This window comes from Lithobates pipiens, unplaced genomic scaffold (genome assembly GCF_037356315.1).
Source record: "Lithobates pipiens isolate NorthernLeopardFrog02 unplaced genomic scaffold, aLitPip1_a1.2 Scaffold_13, whole genome shotgun sequence".
NCBI classification, from domain to species: Eukaryota; Metazoa; Chordata; class Amphibia; order Anura; family Ranidae; genus Lithobates; species Lithobates pipiens.
In genome coordinates, this window is record NW_027507718.1 from 230,405,585 (window position 1) to 230,429,956 (window position 24,372).

At 45.5% G+C, this 24,372-nt stretch overlaps 1 protein-coding gene across 3 annotated transcripts in view; it reads right to left on the bottom strand.

Moving 5' to 3' along the window:
• Nucleotides 1–24,372, bottom strand: part of ARHGEF18 (Rho/Rac guanine nucleotide exchange factor 18) — a 569,373-nt gene that overhangs the window by 82,013 nt on the left and 462,988 nt on the right. For all 3 annotated transcript variants that reach the window (XM_077476320.1, XM_077476319.1, XM_077476321.1), the window contains 4 exons: nucleotides 14,695–14,820; nucleotides 2,809–2,926; nucleotides 2,248–2,496; nucleotides 903–979 (listed from right to left, as the gene is read on the bottom strand). In XM_077476320.1, coding sequence (XP_077332446.1) covers nucleotides 903–979; nucleotides 2,248–2,496; nucleotides 2,809–2,926; nucleotides 14,695–14,820 — 570 coding nt within the window. The remainder of the gene's footprint in view (nucleotides 1–902; nucleotides 980–2,247; nucleotides 2,497–2,808; nucleotides 2,927–14,694; nucleotides 14,821–24,372) is intronic.

Consider the following 24,372-nt stretch of genomic DNA (forward strand, 5'->3'; position numbering starts at 1 on the left):
TTTTTCAAATGCGTTTAAAAAAAAAACTAAAAAAACAGTAACATTAGCCCAATTGTTTTTGTATAATGTGAAAGATGATGTTGTGCCAAGTAAATAGATACTTAGCATGTCACACTTTAAAATTGTGCGCACTCATGGCACGGCGCCATCCTTTGCTACTTAAAAAATCTCCATAGGCGTTTATAAATATGGGAGTGAGTTACCTATGTGTTCGCTTCTGTGAGCGAGCATGAGACCCCAGATCTCTGCTCCAGGCTTGAAAGACTGAGTCCCCCCAGCTTTGTTCACATCCGTCGGGCGTGGTGTCATAACGTCGCACCCGGGCCTTGGAGGGTCAAAGAGATGACTGGTGACCATCTGGTCACCAGAAATCTCTATCATCAACTTCCAGCGGTGACTGATTCCTTCTCCGGCTCGCCAATGGTACAGGAGAGCCCAGAGAAGCACCGGAGGGCGGCGGGAGGTGGAATGTCCCCTCCAGCCACCTGTAAGAACAATCAAGCAGCTGAACTGCCTCTATGATTGTTGTTACGGTGCACAGAATCGACGGCTAAGAAAGATGATATCTGAATGTCTGTAGCTTCAGGCATCATTCAGATATCCCCACTCAAAGTCCAGGACATCATGTGACGACGTACTTGGGCGGGAAGTGGTCTCAATATAGTTTTAACTATATCCAATCTGTATACGTTTGAAAGCATTAGCTCTAACACCAACAGGAGAAAAATTGAAAAAAGGTAGGTACTGAATGTTGGGGTTTTGATAACATTGCTTAACAACACTTGAACAATAAAAAAGCATAAACAATAATATGACAAATAGTTACAAAATGTAAAAGAAAACATTACTCAATTAGATGGATTTTAAAGAATAAAGCTTGTTCTATGATTGAACACACTTACCACAGAAGAAAATATATACTTTTGATCCTTCTCTTGAAGAAGCAGCAGTACATCAGTCAATAAAACGGCCAAGATATCTACACACCAAGAAGCAATTATAAAAAAATAAAATAAAACAAAATTGATTACAAATCAGAATCTTTGAAAAATTGCATTGAACGTATAAAGACGTGATGCTTTAACTTTGCTAGTTTCCAAAGGGACTTTGTTGGTAGTTTTATCAGGTATCTATAAAGCTGAGACCTTTAGGCCGTTTATTGCTAACAAACAGTGAAGTGGATTTTCAATGAAGTACTGCGCATAGTCCACATTTAAAAATAAAATAAAAAATGCACCCATATTCATAAAAAAGAAAATGTGCATTTGTTAACATTTCCTTTGCATTTGAGCCTGCAAAGCACTGCAAACACATTTAGTGAATCACAGGTTTAATGGAAAGGCTTCTGCAGACTGTTCTCCAGCCCCAGGTCCGTACAGAGGTAGAAATTTTCAATTAAGGAGTTGGAGGACGTAACAACGGTATCAAGGGCAGTGAAGTCACTTAATTGGGAATTACGAATCCCTCTGCCACAATTGGTAGATGGGACACATAGTCTATTTACAGATCTCTTGGTGCCGTGCACACCTATGCCAAATTTAAAATGAAGCAGAAGCCTGTGGGGAAAAGCACCCTGTGATTAAGTTAATGGCGATGGGGGGGGGGGGGGGGGGGGGGGTGTGCGCTGGGGAATGGCACTTTATAACACCCTTAATATTGGGTGTAACAAGGATCATACTAAACTATTGTAAACACTTCAATAATAATCTAAAATCCAAATTGGTACATCAAGGTACCCCTTTAAAAATAGGTCACTGTTATTTTATGCTTGCAAGTCTATGCTCCTCAAATGGAAATCTGCTCAGTCCCCTACTTTGGACTTTTGGAAGTCTGTTGTTAACAAAATTGTGCCATTGAATAAATTCACTTACGAATCTAGAGGATGCCCCAACAAATTCTCTTAGGTATGGGACATTTAGACGGAGTCCAAGAATACTGTAGCCTCAGCAGGAATGCCCCAATAGTTGGTATCAATCTGCTATTATTAACAGATATAGGTTATTTCGTTGTACTGTGGAAACGTGTTCCCTTGACATCTAATTAGTGCCTATCAGCATTGTCAAGTAGGGTCATATTTGGCATTTGTTGCCAATCATTTAAGTTTTGTGTGCTTTGTTTTGTGTTCTTAATCCTAGGTATGCCCAGTAGGCTTTGCATACCTTACCTTTTATATTCAATAAAAAAAAAAAAAAAAAATTATAACTAAATAAAAGTCACTGTAAAGAAAAATCTATTTTCCCCATATACCTTTCAATCTTCCTGAAGCTGTCTTCCAATAAAGCATGCCATCAAGAAGAAGTTGCCGGTTTTCCATGTTATGCTTCCTAAATGTCATCCCATTCTTTAATTTAACAGAGGATTTTGGCTCCATTTTGGCTATGATTTCACTCAGGCGTTGTCCCTTCTCACTCCTATGAACACGTAAATCTACTTCTGTGATCGTTTCCTTTAGGAGTGTAAGAGCCTGAGTCAATGCTTCATAGTCCTCGGTCCCTTCTAGGTAAAGCCATAAAAAAAGTACATAGCTAGACTTGAAACAAAATCTATTAAACCTAAACAAATGTATTAGATGTTCTACAGAAATGAAAATGAAGTGTTAGAAGAAACACTTCCTGACAAAGTTAAAGAAAATTGTAGCTGTTAAGTATTAGAGCACTGTAAAAACAAAGATGGTGCAGTGTACTGTTGGATTTTTTTCTGACACTATGCAGTAATCACAATGTACAAATGCAGCAGAGTGTGAAAATTATACTGCCTTCTCTTCTTTTTAAATAAATAGAAATACGCTGAGTACAGTATTTGTCTTACCTTCTGTGTTTTGAATGATCCTCTCCACAAGGACTGGATATTTCGTAATCCTCTGTGTAACCAAGAGTATACACTCAGGGACTCCCAGGCGCCTCACAATAGAGGAGTTACCTATTTTCTGTTTAAAGAAACAAAGTATAAACTTAAATATCCTACAACATTTTATTACCTACTCACACTAGGAGTAAAAGCCAAGTAATGAAGAATAAACAAAAAAAAGTGACATAATTCATAGTTCATTTACAGTAGTTTTGTATTCTGCACTCCTTTTTCTTTCATTATGTTATTATACATGGAGTTTTGGATAACATAATAAAAGCTACTTAAAGTAGAACTATTCTAAAAATAAAATTACATACAGTATGACACAGTGTATTACTAGAATCAACAGAGCAGTTTTGTTTTTTTGGAGTATCATAGTTTAACAGTTGTTACCTGTTAATCTTGACAGTGGATTTCTGCTCATTTTCCCACTTCCTGTAACAGTACAATCTGTCCAGCAAAAATGGATACAGGGTTGGGAAAAAAAAAATGGGATTTTAGTTTACCTGTAAAATCATTTTCTTGGAGTATTGGAGGGTATCTACAAGACCAATTCCAAAAAAGTTAGGACGCTGTGTAAAATCTACATACAAACAGAATGCAATGATTTGCACATCTCAAACTCATATTTAATTAAAAATAAAAAACATATCAAATGTTTAAACTGAGAAAATGTACCATTTTAGGGAAAAACGGTGACAGTAAAAAAAAGAAATTTGGAAATTGATTGTAGCAACAAGTTGGGACAGGGCCATATTTACCATGGTGCATCCTCCTGTCTTAAAAACATCTGGGAACAGAAGACCAGTTGCTGGAGTTTTGGGAGAGGAATGTTCTCCCATTATTGGCATCCAACATTGTAGATGATGATATATCTAAAGTCTTTGCCATTTTACATTGAGAAACATTATTCTGAAATTGTTTGACAATTTTTAGACACAGCTTTTCACAGACTGGTGAACCTTTGCCCATCTTTACTTCTGGGACACGGATTCTCCGAGATGCTCGTTTTATACTGAATCATGTTACTGATCTGTTGCCAAATGTTCTTCCTGCTTAACCACTTGCTTTGCCAGCTTTTCATTTCCCTGGTCCAAATTTTGAGACGTTCTTTTGCCATCAATTTCAAAATAACCTTACCTAGTTTTTTTGTTTTCCTTAAAATGGTACAGTTTAAACTTCTGATGTGTTTACTACTTCTATTGGTAATAAATGATGGGTTTATGAGATTTGCAAATCGTTGTATTTGTTTTTTGTCGATTTTACACAGCATCCCAACTTTTTTGGAATTGGGGTTGTATTAGAATAGGTTAATAAGAGGTTATGCCACCACCATCAGGTGACTGGACACTGGCATAAAGAGACAAAAAAATCCCCTCCGTTAGCCAAGGATTAAAATTTTGTAGCAAGCCAAAAGCCAGAAAAGCAGAGGGGTGGGATCCCTGTGTCCTGTGATGTACTCCAACAGAGGGATCTTACAGGTAAACCTAAAGATTCCATTTTCTCTATTGTACATCGCTAGACACAAGATATTTCATCTCCATTATGAGGCATGTCCCAAAACACTGAATATGAGGGAAGGTAAACACGACAAGTCAACAGGCTCCAAACAACTAAAACAGAAGAAGAGACTAGAAACCTTCCGTAGCAGCCCACAAAACTCGTTGACCAAAGGTGGTGTCCTCGGCAGCTCAAACAACTACATGGTAAAACCTTGTAAAAGTATGGATAGAAGACTAGGTAGCCGATTTACAAACTTGAGCTACTAATGCTTAATGACAAATAGCCCAAGAGGCACGAACACTCCTGGTAGAATGAGCCATCACTGAACATGGTGGAATTTTCTTCTTCAGTTCAGAAGCCTGAGACAAAAGCTGTTAAATCCAACAAAAAATGGTAGATAAAAAAGCTGCATTACCCTACCTTCCACAAGTATAAAGAGGGAAACAGACTGAGGAATCATAATAATAGACATAATAATAGACTTCCGGTAACACCTGCGAGCATGAACCAGATCCAAGGTGTAATGAGCCTTGCTGCCTGGCGTCTGAGGCATAAGACAAAGAGAAAGGAAACACAATGGGGTATATTTACTAAAACTTGAGTGCGCAAAATGTTGTGCAGCTCTGCATAGAAACCAATCAGCTTCCAAGTTTTTTTTCTTTTTCTCAAAGCTTAATTTAACAAGTTAAAGTTAGAAGCCGATTGGCTACCATGCAGAGCTGCACTAGACTTTGCACCCTCCAGTTTTAGTAAATCAACCCCAATGTCCTGGTTGAGATGGGAGAAGAAACCACCTCAGTTAAAAAACAACAAAGGACAGTTGAAGCAGTAGAACAACCTTGTCTGGGTGAAAAAGCACAGAACGGTTCCTTACAGGAAAAAACAGTAAATTCTGAAACTCTGCAAGAGTAATGGCAACCTGAAAAATAATCTTCCAGTGCTAAATCTATGGAATATCACAGATGGGTTAAACAGAAATTTCTGCAATACAGAAAGTACCAAGTTCATGTCCCACGGAGTGACTAGAGTCTTAAAGAGGAAGTAAACCCTGATGAGTTTATTCCTCTTTCATTCCCTGCAAAGGCAAAGCATAATGGACTACTATGCATCGCATAGTAGCCCATTATGTGTCACTTACCTGACACAGGAGCCAGCGATGTCACCGATGTCCCCAGTAGTCCGGCGCATCCATGTTGTCGGTGGGGTCTCGCAGCTCTGCCGCTGTCATTCGGCTAAGCCGCGATGACGTGACTCCCGCGCATGCGCACGGGAGCCGACACGCGTGGCAGCACCGTTCTTGGAAATGCCGCGCTCAGTGCACCTGCGCGCCGCTGTCTACGGCGCATGCGGTGCCTGTCTTCGGGCAAATCTCTTCTAAACCGTATAGGTTTAGGAGATATTTCTTGGACCTACAGGTAAGCCTTAATCTAGGCTTACCTGTAGGTCAAAGTGTGTTGTAAGGGTTTACAACCACTTTAATCGATGGAACAATACGTGTGATACCTTGTACAAAGACACACACCAAGGAACGTGAAGCAATAGGTCTCTGAAAGAAGACCACCCAGGCCTAAACGTGACCCATGATTGTACTCAAGGCCAGTCCCAAACCAACTCCAGATTAGAGAAAAGCCAGTATGTGAACTATGACATACTTGTGAGGATCAAATCCCATAGCCTCACACGAAGCAAAATAAGATTTCCAAGTCCTGTTGTAAACCTTCCTTGAAATCGCCTTCTGTAGAATAAAAATGACAGAATTAGACTCCTCTGTCTCTCAGGATTCTGGCTTCAACAACCATGCCATTATAATTGGCAACTGTAAAGAAGAATGGTAGACTGGACAATGCAACAGGAGGTCAAGACGATCCAGAAGGGTCCAAGAGTCTTGAAGTGACATGCTCACAACATCAGAGGACCGAGTCCTCCAGGGCCAATTTGGGCGATCAGATTCATCGGAAAACCTTCCTCTTGACGCCTGCTAAGGTGGCGAGGTAGAAGCTACAAACGTGAGGAAGACGTAGATTAGAGAGTATTGGTATCACCAAGCATCCAATGCAAATTCTCCAGGATCCCTGGTCCTGGGGACAATCCTGTCTGGCTTCATAATGAACCTGGCCGACAGAAGAACTATGGTACATCCGGGTTACCCCATCATCAGACGAGCTCCTCAAACACTTGCATAGTTACATACTTGGCAATTATGAAAAAAGACACGTTTTTTTATTACATTACATATCCATGTATGTTATGGTCACTTAGGTGCGGTCAGAAAGCATGAATCAGATGGAGACAGAAGTACAGTTAAATCACACTTGTTTAATAATCAAAAAATGGTAAACAGAATAAACATAGTCAAAACATAGCCAGAGTTCAGGAAACAGATAGTCTGAGGCCGCGTACACACGCGCGGACTGTTTGCCCAACCTTGTTCGTCAAACAGTTTCGGCAAACAGTCCGCTCAAAATTTGCATGAGCGGACTTGCCCACACACGAGCGGACTGTTTCAGCGAACTGTTTTCCAAACAGTTCGCTCAACTTTTGAAATGAACGGACTCGCCCACGTAAGGAGGAGGCAAATCCGCCCATTTCGAGCGCGTGTACAGGTAGGCGGGGCCCGCGAAGGAGACGTCGCGGGCTCCGCCGCCTGGAATGGGCTTAAAGGGGAACCCCAACGCCGAAAAAAATCGGCGTGGGGGTTCCCCCAAAGTCCACACCAGACCCTTGTCCGAGCACGCTACCCGGCCGGCCAGGAAAGGGGGGCGAGCGAGCGCGCCCCCCCTCCTGAGCCGTACCAGGCCGCGTGCCCTCAACATGGGGGGGTGCCTTGGGGAAGGGGGGGGGCCGCGCGGCCCCCCCACCCCAAAGCACCTTGTCCCCATGTTGATGAGGACAAGGGCCTCTTCCCGACAACCCTGGCCGTTGGTTGTCGGGGTCTGCGGGCGGGGGGCTTATCGGAATCCGGGAGCCCCCTTTAAGAAGGGGGCCCCCGGATACCGGCCCCCCACCCTATGTGAATGAGTATGGGGTACAATGTACCCCTACCCATTCACCTGTGAAATAAAGTACAAAAAAAAACAACACAGGGAAAAAATATTTTATTGCACAGCTCCGGGGGTCTTCCGTCTTCGGGGGTCTTCTCGCCGGACTCCTCCGCTATCTGTGTGTAGCTCTTTTACTAGGCTTTCTTCCTCCCCGCCGCCAGCCTCTTCTCCCGACTTCGGGGGTCTTGTCCCCCTCTTCGGTTCTTCTGCCGGGCCACCGCGCCTTCTTGTAGCTCTTTTGCAGGCGGTGGCCCGGTCTTCTGTCGCCGCTGCCTTCCGTTCTTCTGTCGCCGCCTTCGGTTCTTCTGCCGGCCCACCGCGCCTTCTTGTAGCTCTTTTACAGGCGGTGGCCCGGTCTTCTGTCGCCGCTGTCGTCGTCGCCGCCTTCCGTTCTTCTTCTTCTTCTTCTCCTGGAGATGTTGACTCGACGAGCTCTCCGGCCGGAATGCCAGAGCCGCGCTGTGCAGTCACTTATATAGTGACAATGGGGCGGTGTCACATGGTATATGTCACATGGGTTGGTCACATGGGTTGATGTCACATGGGGACTATGACATCGTAAGGGGGCGGGGTCACCATGTGACCAACCCATGTGACATATACCATGTGACACCGCCCCATTGTCACTATATAAGTGGCAGCGGAGCGTGTCCCTGGCATTCCGGCCGGAGAGCTCGTCGAGTCAACATCTCCAGGAGAAGAAGAAGAAGAAGAAGAAGAAGAAGAAGAAGAACAAGAACAAGAACAAGAACGGAAGGCGGCGGCGACGACAGCGGCGACAGAAGACCGGGCCACCGCCTGTAAAAGAGCTACAAGAAGGCGCGGTGGGCCGGCAGAAGAACCGAAGGCGGCGACAGAAGAACGGAAGGCAGCGGCGACAGAAGACCGGGCCACCGCCTGCAAAAGAGCTACAAGAAGGCGCGGTGGCCCGGCAGAAGAACCGAAGAGGGGGGACAAGACCCCCGAAGTCGGGAGAAGAGGTCGGCTGCGGGGAGGAAGAAAGCCGGACTCCTCCGCTAGTAAAAGAGCTACACACAGATAGCGGAGGAGTCCGGCGAGAAGACCCCCGAAGACGGAAGACCCCCGGAGCTGTGCAATAAAATATTTTTTCCCTGTGTTGTGTTTTTTTTTGTACTTTATTTCACAGGTGAATGGGTAGGGGTACATTGTACCCCATACTCATTCACATAGGGTGGGGGGCCGGTATCCGGGGGCCCCCTTCTTAAAGGGGGCTCCCGGATTCCGATAAGCCCCCCGCCCGCAGACCCCGACAACCAACGGCCAGGGTTGTCGGGAAGAGGCCCTTGTCCTCATCAACATGGGGACAAGGTGCTTTGGGGTGGGGGGGCCGCGCGGCCCCCCCTTCCCCAAGGCACCCCTCCATGTTGAGGGCATGCGGCCTGGTACGGCTCAGGAGGGGGGGCGCGCTCGCTCGCCCCCCTTTCCTGGCCGGCCGGGTAGCGTGCTCGGACAAGGGTCTGGTGTGGACTTTGGGGGAACCCCCACGCCGATTTTTTTCGGCGTTGGGGTTCCCCTTTAAGCCCATTCCAGGCGGCGGAGCCCGCGACGTCTCCCTCGCGGGCCCCGCCTACCTGTACACGCGCTCGAAATGGGCGGACTTTCCGAGCGGGAACAGTTTGCTCATTTCGAAAGTAGCCTACACACGGGCGGACTGTTCGCTCAAACACAGTTTCAGCGGACAGTTTTTCGGAATTTCCGAAAGACTTTGTCCGTCCAACTGTCCGCTGAAACTGTCCGCTGAAAGCCCACACACGGGCGGACTGTCCGCCCAAACACTGTTCAGCGGACAAGGTTGGGCGAACAGTCCGCCCGTGTGTACGCGGCCTGACAAGCCAAAACGTCAGGGAGCCAGAAGGAATGTCAGCTAAGCAAGTAGAGATGTGGCGAAGGAAGCGATTTTATTTATTTCTGATACTTATAGAATACTGCCATTTTCCGTAGTGCTTTAAATATACATTGTACATTCACATTAGTCCCTACCCTCAAAGAGCTTACAACCTAAGGCCCCTATAACACATTCATACATATACTAGGGCCAATTTAGACGGGATCCGATTAACCTACCAGCATGTTTTTAAGAGTGTGAGAGGAAACCGGAGCACCCGGAGGAAACCCACACAAGCACAGGGAGAACATGCAAACTCCAGGCAGCTGGTGTCGTGGTTGGTATTCGAACCAGCGACCCTTTTTTCTGCTAGGTGAAAGTGCTAACCACTACACCACTGTGCTGCCTTAGAGATCATCTGGACTGGATGGCTTAAGTAGGCAGGATCGACCAACAGAATAAACAGGTGAGTCACGGTGGAGAGATAAGAGCTGGCAATTAGCCGACAGCTGAGTGGCCAGCTCAGAGAAGGAAGGGCTGGTCCCAGCCCTGACAGGTGCCTATCTAATAGTTTTTTTAAATGATCTATGCTCCCTGCTGAAACCACAGCTTGTGGAAGAGAGCTTACCGTCTAGAACCCTTTACGGCTGTTTCCGGTTAAATCACTTTTCCTCAAATTTTAGTGAATGGCCACGAGTCTTTTTAAATGCCCTTTTGCGGAAAAGTTTTCTCTCGATTGTGGGGTCACCAGTAAGGTATTTGTACATGGAAATCATATCCCCTGTCAAGTGTCTCTTCTCCAGAGAGAATAAGTTCAGTGCTTGTAATCTCTCCTCATAACCAAGATCCTCCAGTCCCTTTACTAGCTTTGTTGCCCTTCTCTGTACTCTCTCCATTTCCAGCACATCCTTCCTGAAGACTGGAGACCAGAACTGGAGGGCATACTTCATGTGCGGCCGGGACTAGAGTCTTGTAGATTGGGAGAATTATCGTTTTATCTCTGGAGTTAATTCTCTTTTAAATGCATGCCAATATTCTATTGGCTTTGCTTGCAGTAGCTTGGCGTTGCATGCCATTGCTGAGCCTGTCATTTACTAGGACCCCCAGGTCCTTTTCCATCCTAGATTGCCTCAGAGGTTCTCCCACTAGTGAGTAGATTGCATTTATGCTTTTGCCACCTAAATGCATTATTTTACATTTTTCCACATTAAACCTCATTTGCCATGTAGTTACCCACCCCATTCATTTGTTCAGCTCTTCTTGCAAGGTTTCCACATCCTGCGCAGAAGCCATTGCCCTGCTTAGCTTAGTATCGTTCGCAAATACTGAGATTGAGCCGTTTATCCCATCCTCAAGGTCATTTATGAATAAATTAACCCTAGGACCCCACTTTCCACATTGGACCATTCGGAGTACTCCCCATTTATCACTACTCTCTGAACTTGCCCTTGTAACCAGTTTTCAATCCAGGTACTCACCCTTTGGTCCGTGCCAACAGACCTTAGCTTGTACAGTATAGTAAATGTTTGTGAGGAACTGTATCAAATGCCTTTGCAAAATCCAGATGATACACTACGTCTACAGGCCTTCCTTCATCTAGATAGCAGTTCACCTCCTCATAGAAGGTTAGTAGATTTGTTTGGCAAGAACGATTTTTCATGAATCCCTGCTGATTACTGCTAATGATAGTTTTCATTACTAAAATCTTGTATATAATCCCTTCAAAGAGCTTGCATACTATTGATGTTAGGCTAACTGGTCTGTAGTTCCCAGGGTCTTGGTCCTTTTTTTTCCAATCAGCTGGTACCATACCAGTCAGTAGACTGTTTGTAAAAATTAGGAACAACAGTCTGGCAATTACTTGACTGAGTTCCTTAAGGACCCTTAGGTGCAAGCCATCTGGTCCCGGTGACTTATTTATGTTACGTTTTTAAGTCAGTTTCTGATTTTATCCTCAACCATGGTGGTGCTTCCTGTGACATGTCATGAGGATAAACATTGCAGTTTTGGTTACTGAAGCCCCCGTTTCCCTCGTGAAGACTGAGAAGAATACATTCAAAACCTTCTCCGTCTCAACCTTCTTTTTTAACCAGAATCCCTACATGATTCTTTATGGGGCCAATATGATCTGTCCTCCCTCGTTTATTATTTATGTTCTCAAAGAATATCTTGGGATTTTTCTTACTCTCCTCTGCTATATGACTTTCACCCTTACATTTCTTATTGCATTCTGTGTACAGTTGGAATGCTGACGTTCCCTCAGCCTTGTCTTTTTTGAAGGCCTTTTTTTTCTTATATATTAATTTTTACATAGGCATTAAGCCACACAGGGCTTTTATCAGCTCCTTTAAATGTATTACCGTTTGGGATGCACTGGCTAATACCCTTATATCCCTTAATATGCTCCTAAAGCATACCCAATTTTCCTCCGTGTTCTTTGTTCCTAAGATTTTATCCCATTTAGCATCTTCTGAGAGTGTAGTTTCTGGAAGTTGGCTCTTTGGAAAATCAGTGTCTTTGTATTCACCTTGTGCTTCCTTTTTGTGTGATTTATGCTGAAACGAATTGACCTGTGATCGCTGTTTCCCAAGTTGCCCCGTATTTCTATATCTGCGTTCAAGTCTGTAATGTTAGTAATCATTAAGTCTAGTAACGTATTGTTTCTTGTTGGTGCATTTACCATCTGACCCATGAAACTGTTCTGTAAGACATTTAGGAAATGGTGAGCCTTAGATGAATGCGTGGTTCCTTCTGCCCAGTCTATGTCTGGATAATTAAAATCCCCCATGATGAGGACACTTTCTATCCTTGCCTCCAGAATATTCCACACCTCCAGAGACAGGTGCTGATGACTGAAAAATGCACCTGCCAACTTTCTGTGTCTGGAATGTGGAAGACAGACAGCACAGAGACAGAGTTCTGCCCAAGACAGTATGAGATCCACTTCCTTTCGGGCCACCCAACTTCTGGTGCCTCCTTTAAATACACCACCACCGTGACTGTGTGACTGAGCCCTTACAGGGATGCCTGCAGCTACGATGACCAATGTAGCAGGGCAAGATAAATCTGCCTCAATCCCAGGATGTAGATGGGTAATGAAACTGTGGTGACCAAGTCCCCTGGACAGAGATTGTCCTGAGCACCACTCCAGTTTAGCAAGCTGGTGTCTGTTGTCAGGACCCTTATAGATCAGGAAATGATTTTACAATCTCCAGCATCTGTGAAAAAATCCACTAATCTAGGGACAATCGCCCGCTAGGGAGTAACAACACTGGGAAATCAAATGACTGTGCCCTCCTTTCCGTGCAATGAAGACATTGCGTTGGAGGGGCCTGAAATGAAACTGCGCAAAGACACTGTCTCAGGGAGGCTACCATCTTACAAAGAACCCTCATGCAAAGGTGAAGCGAGGGATTTGACAACATCTTGAGCAAGTCTACCTCAGAGCAAGACACTTGTCTGGAGACAGTGCACCCTAGGAGACACATGAAAGTGGTGATCCTCCACCTGAAGACGCAGAAACTTTTCAGTGAGAAAAGATTGTGTAGATAAGCATCTATGCCATCTACTAATGCCAGGAAAATCTCCATACTGGAGCAAGGCCACTGTACCCTGTGGAAACTTGCCGAATCTCTTGAGGTCCAAGAAGGGAGGAACATCATCTTTCGGTTATGGAACCATAAAAGGGTTTGAGTAGAAACTCCAAAATCTTTTGCTGTCTGGACCAGAAAGATCACTCCCCATAATAGAAGATGATCGATCTTGCAAAAAGATTATTTTTGTGGATTATAAGAAACATTTGAAGTCATGAAGAGCAGGGGAGGATTGCTCTAAAATTCCAGGCCTTTTTGGGTCCGAGATAAACCTGGGGTTCTTTCAAGAGAAGATTCCCTGGATGACGATTCTTCTGCATCTCCTACCAGAGCAGTTTTGTCTCTCTCTACCTTGTCCTCCACTAGTTTCTCCTCCATTAACAGGGAGGAAGGGAGGAGAGGAGGAACACTTTCGTTTGCAACCAAGGTGGTCCAGGCCAGCACAAATTCCAGAAAGCTGATGCTGTACTCAGCAATAGACTTGTTGAGTCTATTGAGGTTGAAGAAGGGACAAACATTGATGCTCGGTTTTGGAACCATGAAAGGTTTGAGTAGAAACTGCAAAACATTTTGCTCTCTGGACCAGAATGATCACAGAAAGCTGCTGCTGTATTCCCTTCCCTTGTCACAAGGAACTGAAGAAAGATGTCCCATAAGTAATATTACCAGAAAGGTGGTTGAGAGGGTATGATTTAAATTTAAAACCAGTGCGCTGGTTATCCCAGGAAATTTGACCCCACAAGAAAATGTGTGGCCAGTTTAATACTTGCTGTGATTTGTAGTCCCACACAAGAATGTCTCTACTGTGACCTATAGTCCCACAGTGAAAGTGACTCTGACCTGTAGTTGTACAGAAAATATGACCTGTTCTGCTGTAGTCCCACTAAGAGAAATTCTTCTGCAACCTGTAGCCCCACAGAGAGCCTGCACTACCAACATAAATAAAATTCAAGATGGCTGCCACCAGTGCGCTCTGACCCAATCGTGACATCAGTGTGTTGTACTGTGCACGTGGCCATACTAGAGTGAAAGCAGGAGGTGGAGAGTAGCTCTCCTCCAAAAATGCCTCCTAAACTACCTCTTCATATTGCTACATAGCGCTCAGGGTGACTAAACAGGCAAAAAGGTTTTTTTCGTGACCACTTATGGTGCAGAGGAGAACCCAAATGTCAGTGCCACAAACTAGAAGTGCTGGTCTCCAACAGCAAAATGCAGAAACCAATGGTGTGCTGGGAAAATGGGAATAGGCATCTTGTACACTCAAAGATGTATGAATTTCCCTTGTCTAAGAGAAGAAGTAAATACAAATTTTGTAGATCGATACCAGATTTTTCTGAAGGAATGGGTACAACCCTCCCTTGTGACTGAAACTGGTGCAAGGAGGTAATTACATCCGTATTCTTTTGGTCTGAAGCTTGCAGATTAGAAGGAAAAAAAGCTAGGAAGGGGCAAAGAAACTATTTTGTAACCCGTTGGAATGTTAGATTGAACAGAGGTTCAGGCCATTTCTTTTCCTGGAGAGAAGTGGCTTCTTTGCTACCCTTCTTGACACCAGGCCATCCTCCAAATGTTTTAATCTCACTGTGTATGCAGATGTCCTCACATGCTTTCTGCCATTCCTGAGCAAGCTCTACACTGGTGGTGTCTCAATTCCACAGCTGAATCAACTGTAGGAGAGGGTCCTGGCACTTGCTGGAAGTTCTTGGGCACCCTGAAGCCTTCTTCACAAATGCAGCGGAAATATTTTTTTATGGGAATAAGTTCATTTTTTATAGCAAAGAGGGACTTTGCAATTAATTGCAATTCATCTTTGTGCAAAAAAAAAAAAAAGAGGGTGTTTTTAACAGTAATCGGTACTCACCTTCATGAGGTTCTGAAACTTCTTATTTTCTCTCATCAGGAACTTGTAGTGACTAACTGCTCTATTGTGTTGACTACAGAACACACCATATTTGTCCTTCATCCTTGCAGCGGTGTCGCCTGAGAACTGAAATTAACCAAAATTACAAAAAAATAAATAAATCAGTACTTGACAAACAAATTAATTAGTGCTCATACTGTGTAACAAAATGTATTAGGAAAAAAAAAATACTTGGCTGCCATATGCAGGTCATGTTCCCATTGTGGAAATACTTTGACATATTAAACCTCTAAAAGCTATCCAAAATATACATGTCTCACTTAAATGCTTAATGACTTAAGCATACTGTCACACTAGGACAGGAATTTTTAGGTCTATGGGACACCTACAACACAGGGAAGTATGGTGCAGCCCACAGAGAGAACTGGGAGCAACAGATTACAATCAGCAGAGTTATCAGCTCCCTAGATTGTTGACACTTCATTGGACAGATAACAAAACCCTTTCAACGGTAACAGACCAAAGCTAAGCATATAAAAGAAGTTCATGCTTAGGATTTACATACACTTTAAGGATATTGGTCCTCCTGTCCATTAAAAATGGACGTCGCCATTAAGTTGCACATGTTTTTAAAGCGGTAGTAAATTTTTTTTTTTTTTTTTTTTTTTTTTAACAAGAAAAGGTTCTTCTTGTAAAGAAATATCATAATGTTCTAGTATGCATTGCATACTAGCACATTAAGAGAGACTTGCATCATCAGCGCAGACCCCTGTCAGGAGAACCGCTAACCATCTCTCCTCTACTGGCGCCTTAACATCGTGAATAGAAGAAAATCTAATAAACAGCAGTTCCTCGTCACCATGTGATGAGCTGTGATTGGACATAGCTGATCATTGGAGATGCGGTGTGTCACAGCATTACCGATGGTCGTGTGCCTTTATCCTGCTGGATGTCATATAGGCAAGTCCAAATTCCTTTTATCATTTGTGTACAGGAAGGGCTGAACTTAGGCTTAGAAGTTGAAGCCTGGGTAGAGCAATTAAGTTTTCAATGTTGTACCGAGGTAGATGCTTCGGAGATGTTCTACTGTTCAACCACATCCTGCCAAGCCTATAACAGATTGACGGCCGGGCAGGGGATCACTTATCCTGACTGAGCATCATATGACGTCCAGCAGGATAAGGGCACGCTGTGACACACCATATCTCCGATCTTGGTAAAAAGCCTATGATGTAGGCTCTTTACCATGTGATCAGCCGTGTCCAATCACAGCTGATCACATGGTAACCAGGAAGTGCTGTTTATCGGCTTTTCCTCTATTCGAGCCGTCAAACCACGAGTAGAGGAGAGCCGGTCAGCAGCTCCCCTGATGTGGGGTCTGCACTAATAATCAGCACATCGATTATCGGAGCAGGCTCTTTAGGGATGCCCGCACGTGCCAACACATGCCAGAGATGGCAATCTGTGCCCAATTTAGGGAAGCCAATGAGTGCCCACCAAGGATGGCAGTGTCCATAAGTATTGCCTGTTAGTTGCCTTCTCATCAGTGCTGCTTATCAGTGCCCACTAGTGCCACCTATCAATGCTGCGTATTGGTGCCTCTTCATCTGTGCCCATCACTGAGGGAGAAAAATTACTTATTTTCAAGATTTTATAAACAGAAAATAAAAATTTTTTCAGCAAAAAATAAAAAAACAGCAGTGATTAAATACCACCAAAGAGCCCATTCACACAGGGGCAACTCCTGATCCGACTTCAGGTCGCCCCTAGTCGCCTCAGGTCGCCTCAGGTCGGACAACATTTAAAAAGCAATGTAAGTGAATGAGAGCCGTCTTAATGCACACTACTGAAGTCGCTCCGACTTCAGAAAAGGTTCCTGTACTACTTCTATCCGACTTGTAGGCGACCAGTACCCATTGATTTCAATGGAGATCGCCTCCAAGTCGGATCTCCGTTTATACGGAGGCGACTTTGACAGAATTATCAGCTCTCAAGAGGGAACTCCACGGCAAATTTCTGAAAAAAATTTGGCGTGGGTTCCCCCTCCGAGAGCATACCAGGCCCTTAGGTCTGGTATGGATTCCAAGGGGAACCCCCTACGCCGAAAAAACGGCGTGGGGGTCCCCCCCAGATCCACACCAGACCCTTATCCGAGCACGCTACCCGGCCGGCCAGGAAAGGGGGTGGGGACGAGTGGGCGCCCCCCCCTCCTGAGCCGTACCAGGCCGCGTGCCCTCAACATGGGGGGTGCCTTGGGGGAGGGGGGGCGTGCGGCCCCCCCACCCCAAAGCACCTTGTCCCCATGTCGATGAGGACAAGGGCCTCTTCCCGACAACCCTGGCCGTTGGTTGTCGGGGTCTGCGGGCGGGGGGCTTATCGGAATCCGGGAGCCCCCGGATACCGGCCCCCCACCCTATGTGAATGAGTATGGGGTACAATGTACCCCTACCCATTCACCTGTGGAAAAAAAGTACAAAAAAAAAACACAACACAGGGAAAAAATATTTTATTGCACAGCTCCGGGGGTCTTCCGTCTTCGGGGGTCTTCTCGCCGGACTCCTCCGCTATCTTCTTGTAGCTCTTTTACTAGCGGAGGAGTCCGGCTTTCTTCCTCCCCGCCGCCGGCCTCTTCTCCCGACTTCGGGGGTCTTGTCCCCCTCTTCGGTTCTTCTGCCGGGCCACCGCGCCTTCTTATAGCTCTTTTGCAGGCGGTGGCCCGGTCTTCTGTCGTCGCCGCCGCCGCCGCCGCCTTCCGTTCTTCTTCTTCTTCTTCTCCAGGAGATGTTGACACGACGCTCTCTCCGGCCGGAATGCCAGAGCCGCCCTGCGCTGCCACTTATATAGGGACAATGGGGCGGTGTCACATGGGTTGATGTCACATGGGTTGGTCACATGGGTTGATGTCACATGGTGACCCCGCCCCCTTACCATGTGACATCAACCCATGTGACATCAACCCATGTGACACCGCCCCATTGTCCCTATATAAGTGGCAGCGCAGGGCAGCTCTGGCATTCCGGCCGGAGAGAGCGTCGTGTCAACATCTCCTGGAGAAGAAGAAGAAGAAGAACGGAAGGCGGCGGCGGCGACAGAAGACCGGGCCACCGCCTGCAAAAGAGCTATAAGAAGGCGCGGTGGCCCGGCAGAAGAACCGAAGAGGGGGACAAGACCCCCGAAGTCGGGAGAAGAGGCCGGCGGCGGAGAGGAAGAAAGCCGGACTCCTCCGCTAGTAAAAGAGCTACAAGAAGATAGCGGAGGAGTCCGGCGAGAAGACCCCCGAAGACGGAAGACCCCCGGAGCTGTGCAATAAAATATTTTTTCCCTGTGTTGTGTTTTTTTTTGTACTTTTTTTCCACAGGTGAATGGGTAGGGGTACATTGTACCCCATACTCATTCACATAGGGTGGGGGGCCGGTATCCGGGGGCCCCCTTATTAAAGGGGGCTCCCGGATTCCGATAAGCCCCCCGCCCGCAGACCCCGACAACCAACGGCCAGGGTTGTCGGGAAGAGGCCCTTGTCCTCATCGACATGGGGGACAAGGTGCTTTGGGGTGGGGGGGCCGCACGCCCCCCTCCCCCAAGGCACCCCCCCATGTTGAGGGCACGCGGCCTGGTACGGCTCAGGAGGGGGGTCCGCCCGCTCGTCCCCACCCCCTTTCCTGGCCGGCCGGGTAGCGTGCTCGGATAAGGGTCTGGTGTGGATCTGGGGGGGACCCCCACGCCGTTTTTTCGGCGTAGGGGGTTCCCCTTGGAATCCATACCAGACCTAAGGGCCTGGTATGCTCTCGGAGGGGGAACCCACGCCAAATTTTTTTCAGAAATTTGCCGTGGAGTTCCCCCTTGAGCTCATTCTCTGCTTGGCCTCGGCAAAAGTTGCCTGGCCTGGGGCGACTTGTAAGTCGTCCCAAGTCGGGCTTGAAGTCATCACAAGTCGTTTTGAAGTCGTCCCAAGTCGCGCTGTGATCTTAACTCAAGTCGTGTCCAAGTTGCCTGACTCAAGTCGCCTACAAGTCGTGTTGCCCCTGTGTGAATGGGCTCAAAAGAAAGCCCTATTTGTGGGAGGAAAAAAATATAAAAATTTAATTTGGGTACAGTGTTGCATTACCGCGCAATTGTCATTCAAAGTGTGACAGCACTGAAAACTGAAAATTGGCCTGGGTAGGGAGGGGGTGAAAGTGCCCTGTATTGAAGTGGTCAAGTAAAACCTTCCAATACATATTTTATGAATTAGTCATCATCATTAGTCATCTTTTGCAGGCAACTTCAGATGTTCAGGCTTTTAACTGCAAAATGATGTGCTTGCGAATAAAGACTAGGGCCATTCTTGAAATATATCTTATGACATTCTAGGGAATGCATACAAAAATCAGAGCAAAAGGTAATTGCTATAGCTGCTCTGTTAAAACATGATCCTGGAAAACAGGGCCTTGTTGATTACTTGTTGCCCTAGTCCAGTCAGCTGCAGTTTGACATACAGAAATTGCAGCATCAGCTGGCTGCAGGGGCTGGGCCTGCCTAGGTAAAGAGAGCCTTTAGGAGCATCTCCAACTTTCTACTTGCAGAATCTTTGAAAGAAAAAACATCTTCAATAGGCATCTACATGTTAATATCTTAACCGCTTGCTGCCCGCCCACCGTCATATGATGGCTGGGCGGCGCGGCTCTCGTTCTGGGTGGTCTTCATGTGATGGACCTCCAGAACGACTGCTCTCACGTGCCTGTGTGGGTGCGCATAACGGCAATTGATGGTGTGATGTGTCACTCTGACACAACGCTACACCAGTCTCGGTAAAGAGCCTCTGACGGCGGCTCTTTACCACGTGATCAGCCGTGACCATGATGTAAACAGGAAGAGCCGTTGATCAGCTTTTCCTCACTCGCGTCTGACAGACACGAGTAGAGGAGAGCCGATCGGCTGCCCTCCTGACAGGGGTGTTGATTGCTTATCAGTTCAGTGCCCTTCGGATGCCCACCAGTGCCGCCTATCAATGCTCATCAGTGCTGCATATCAGTGCCACCTATCAGTTCCCATAGTCAGTGCCACCTCATCAGTTGCGCCTTATCAATGCCCATTAGTGAAGGAGAAAACGTACTTATTTACAAAATTTTATAACAGAAATAAAATAAAAACTTTTTTTTTGTCAACATTTTTGGTCTTTTTTTTATTTGTTTAGCAAAAAATTAAAACGGCAGAGGTGATCAAATACCACCAAAAGAAAGCTCTACTTGTGGGAACAAAATGATAAAAGTTCTGTTTGGGTACAGTGTAGCATGACCGCGCAATTGTCATTTAAACAGCGACAGCGCTGAAAGCTGAAAATTAGCTTGGGCAGGAAGGGGGTTAAGTGCCTGTATTGAAGAAGTTAATGTTAAAAATATATATTTTTTTTATTTTGGTGTGTTTTTTTTTGATACAGCAGAGCAGTGCAATGTCACTATAGTAACAGTGTACTTTTGTGGAGGAGATTAGCTGCTCTGATATCACTATCAATGCCACCAGCCATAGCCTTTGATCACAGCAGTACTATTGTCAGCATACTAATGCAGCCACTCACAATGTCCCCAATCATCCTCACACCAGTCCCAGTGTCGCCATAAGGCCTTATTCACATGTGCAGTGCTCTGAGGCAGGCTGGCAATGTGGAGGTGATGTTTCTATGTGGAGGTCTCATCACTGCCCGCTTTAAACCCTTGAACCCCACACACATGCCTACTTTCACTTGAACGGGTTCCAATCAGCAGGAATACAATACAAAGCAAAACATTTTGAAATCACAGCGCTGGCATGTGTAGGGGTTAACATCTAAGGTGATCAAAGGGTTAGGTGGGAGTAGGGGGGTAATGTGGCCCCAAATTCACAAGCAGGCAGTGATGTATGGGTACGTTTCTATCTCTGCACAGGCTACCCATCCGCAGTACATTGCAGGCGGCCCATCCACAAGTCGTTATACATTTTCTATCATCCACACACAATTATTGACCTGGCTGACTTCACCTACCTTGGTGGATTTGAGTTGGATTATCTTTGGCTGCATGTCTCTGCCACCCATGCTCTGCCCATAAATCTTAGAGACTCTTCTCTGGTGGGTTTACTTGCTACTAATCACTCTTATACCTGAATCAATGTAGTATGGGTTTATGCAGATACATAACTGACTACAATTTGTTTTTGGTTTGTAGTTTTTAGTCTTTCGTGGTCTGCCAGTACCACTCCCATGCCAGCCGGTGGAAGGGAACGGCCCTCTAGTTGATATCCCTAGCTGGGTCTCCCTGGGGTAAGTCTCCTAATCCTATTTATGGGGTCAGCTGATTATTGATTGCATTTTTTGTACATTTCCATATGTTCTGCATTGCAGTGCAGCAGCTGATTGACGTGAAACATGTAGAGATTAGGGTTGTCCCGATACCGATGCTAGTATCAGGACCGATACCGAGCATTTGGACGAGTACTTGTACTCGCTCAAATGCTCCCGATGCCAGATCCGATACCTGTGAGAGATGAATAAAGCGACCCGGTGTAACCGGAAGTCAGCGTCTAGGAACAACGGAAGTGACGCTCTGTGTCGACGTCAGTGGTTGGACATCCCAGCGTCCATCTTCGTACACCCTGCACTTAGCTGCAGCAAGCCAGCAGCGGACATCTTATTACACCCATGGCCACTGCCGCTTTTAAGGAGTTTGCAAGGAGTACCAAGATGGGCGTCGCAGGCAGCCTTTACTCATGGCATGACAGTGTCTGGCCTGCCCATCAGTGCCCATAAATGCCACCTATCAGTGCCCAATGCACGTAAATGCAGCCTATCAGTGCCAACCACCTGTCAGTGGCATCTACCAGTGCCAGCCACCTGTCAGTGCCACCTATCAGTGCCAGCCATCAGTGCCCGCCATCTATCAGTGCTGCATATCAGTGTCACCTAATCCTATCAGTGCTGCATATCAGTGCCACCTAATCTGTATTGTGCTTTGAAAACTGTCACATAACATTCAAAAAAAGTATCGGTAATGGTGAGTACTTGAAAAAAAAGTATCGGTGCTTGTACTCGGTCTTAAAAAAGTGGTATCAGGACAACCCTAGTAGAGATACACAGATTGTGGAAAGGTTACCAAAGCACTTGACAGTTATGTTATAACAGTTTCTATTATCATGTTTTGTACACCAGTTGATACTATACATTTTGAATCTTTATGTGGGAACTGAGTCCAAGAATGGGAGCCCATATCAGGCTTGCAGGCTATTTGTTTTTAATTAAACATTTGTAATAACATTTATTTTTGATATTGTCAATTTTGTTGTGTTGTGAAGTCTTTGGGGATACTGAAAAAGTCCACTTCCTCTTTTTCAAATATAATTTTATTGCATATAATTGGGATGTGGTACCCATAAATGGACTTACTGCTTCTAGTGTTACGAGACCAGCAAAGCCATCAGAGGCGTTCCTGATCGCCAGCACACTAGTCTCAGTGTCACCAGACCTGTGTAAGCCATCAACCGTATTCCCATTGCTGCCACACCAGTGAAAATGTTACAAAACCAGTGCAGCCAGCAACAATGTTCCTTATTGCTAGCCACACCATTGCAAGTTTAACCAGAGCCAACATAGTCATCAACAATGTCCCTGATCCCCACATCAGTACAGTGTCACCAGAGCCAGCACAGCCAATATCAGTATTCCTGACATCAGCGCAGTGTTGCCTCTGCCTGCCACATGTATGGACCCTGGCCTGTTTATTGGCCATGTTTCTGCCTGATGCTTGGACCACTCCTTTGCCTGTTTGCTGACTATGTCTCAGTCTGAACTTATCCATTTGCAAGTCCCATAGACTAGGTTCCTGTGAGACAAGAGTCCCAGTCTACAACTCCTGGAACCTAGGGGCAGTCATTTACCAGTGGGTTATGCTTGCTTGGCTTGTAGGAACTGGGACTTTTATAGGTGGTACTACACTATGCTGTATTTCCTGACCACAGTCATACAGAGGTGACCATTACAGTATACTGATTTTGATACAATTAGTTGGTTTATGTAATATACAAAAGGTAGGTCTGTGTGAAAAATATTTTATTAAATTGACAACTTTTTGTTAAAAAAAAAAAAAAAAACTTTCCATTTTCGCTCCACATTTTCCAAACACTTGTGGCAAAAAAATTAGGTCTTCAAAATATTTAGCATGACTCTTAAATACCCTGGGGTGTTTACTCTCCAGAATGTGTTAATTGTGTGGATATTTCTACTGTCTTGGTGCTCCAGGGCCTTTAAAAAAATAATGTGTTAGGTAGTGTGGAAATGCATAATTTATACCTCAAGAAAGCCTTAAAGCAGTTCTAAAGGCTGAAGGTTTTCTACCTTCATGCATTCTATGTGTGCAGCAGCCCCCAGCCCCCCTAATTCTTATGTAGCCCCCTCAGATCCGGCGATGTTCACATTAGCTTTGGCTGTATAGGGACTCTCCCTAGACAGACATTGGCTCGCATAGAGCACTGTATGGATGCATAGAGCAGCGGCTCTGGAGGGGACAAGCAGCAGTGCCCTTCAGGAAAAGCGGCTTTCTCTGGGGAAACTGCTTTGGGAGGGGGGGGGGGGGACCAGGAGTGCCAGCGGGGACCAGAAAGAATAGGATTAGAGCTGCTCTGTGCAAAACCACTGCACAGAGCAGGTAAGAATGACATGCGTTATTCTTTTTTAAAATGAAGGTTTAATACCACTTTAAGGCGGCTCCTTGGATTTTGGGCCTATGTGGATTAGGCTGTGAAAGTCTCACACATGTGATATTGCCAGTCTCGGGAGGAGTAGCAGAATGTGTTCTGGGGTGTAATTCCAAGTATGCCTATGCTGTGTGCTAGAAATATCTTAATTTTGTGGGGAAAAACAAACAAACACATCTTATCTTTTTGCCTTTTCCAAAAACGTGTGCCAAAAATGAAGTTTTCAAAAGACTCACTATGCCTTTCAGAAATGACCTTGTTTTTTTGTAGGTGGAAAGGCTTCTTCACAATTAGGCCTCATTCGGATCCATTTAGTGCTCCGTTGATCTCCACTGAGCCGGCGGATGACAGGTCCTTCTCTGCTCACTGAGCAGGGAGGGGCCTGTCAGAGCAACACTGATTCCTATGGAGAGAGCAGACGAAAAAAGACAGCATGTCCGTTTTCATCAGATCTCATCCAATCCGCCAAGACAGATGGGGAAAGTTTCCCCATACGTCTGTTTTTAGCGGATCGGATGTCAGACGGGTGTCAGTGGACACATCTCCGCTGACATCGATCTCCCCATAGGAGTCAATGGATGGCCTGCTCGGATCTGCCTGAAAAATGGACAGGCGGATCAGAGCGGGCTTGCCGTGTCAAAGGGGCCTAAGAGCTAGTAAGGAAAAAAAATTAGTTCTGGCCCGCTTAGTAGATTGTTTTTTTTAAAAAAAAAAGAGCAAGATGCATTCCTAAACGCATAAAATAGAATTGGATATTTTTTACAGGCATTAACACCGGGGATTGTCGATTCAGGGAATATCCAGAATTTTTTCCTCCACTGAGCAAACTGGACCCTACTTTAACAGGGTTTTATTGCCTTCCTTTGGATGAACTGTAGGTGCATGTATAGTGTATTATATGGAGATTTTCAGTTGGTTGAACTAGATGCAAGAGGAATTCTGTAGAACATAAAAGGTGGAGTTCCTATACAGTTGTGT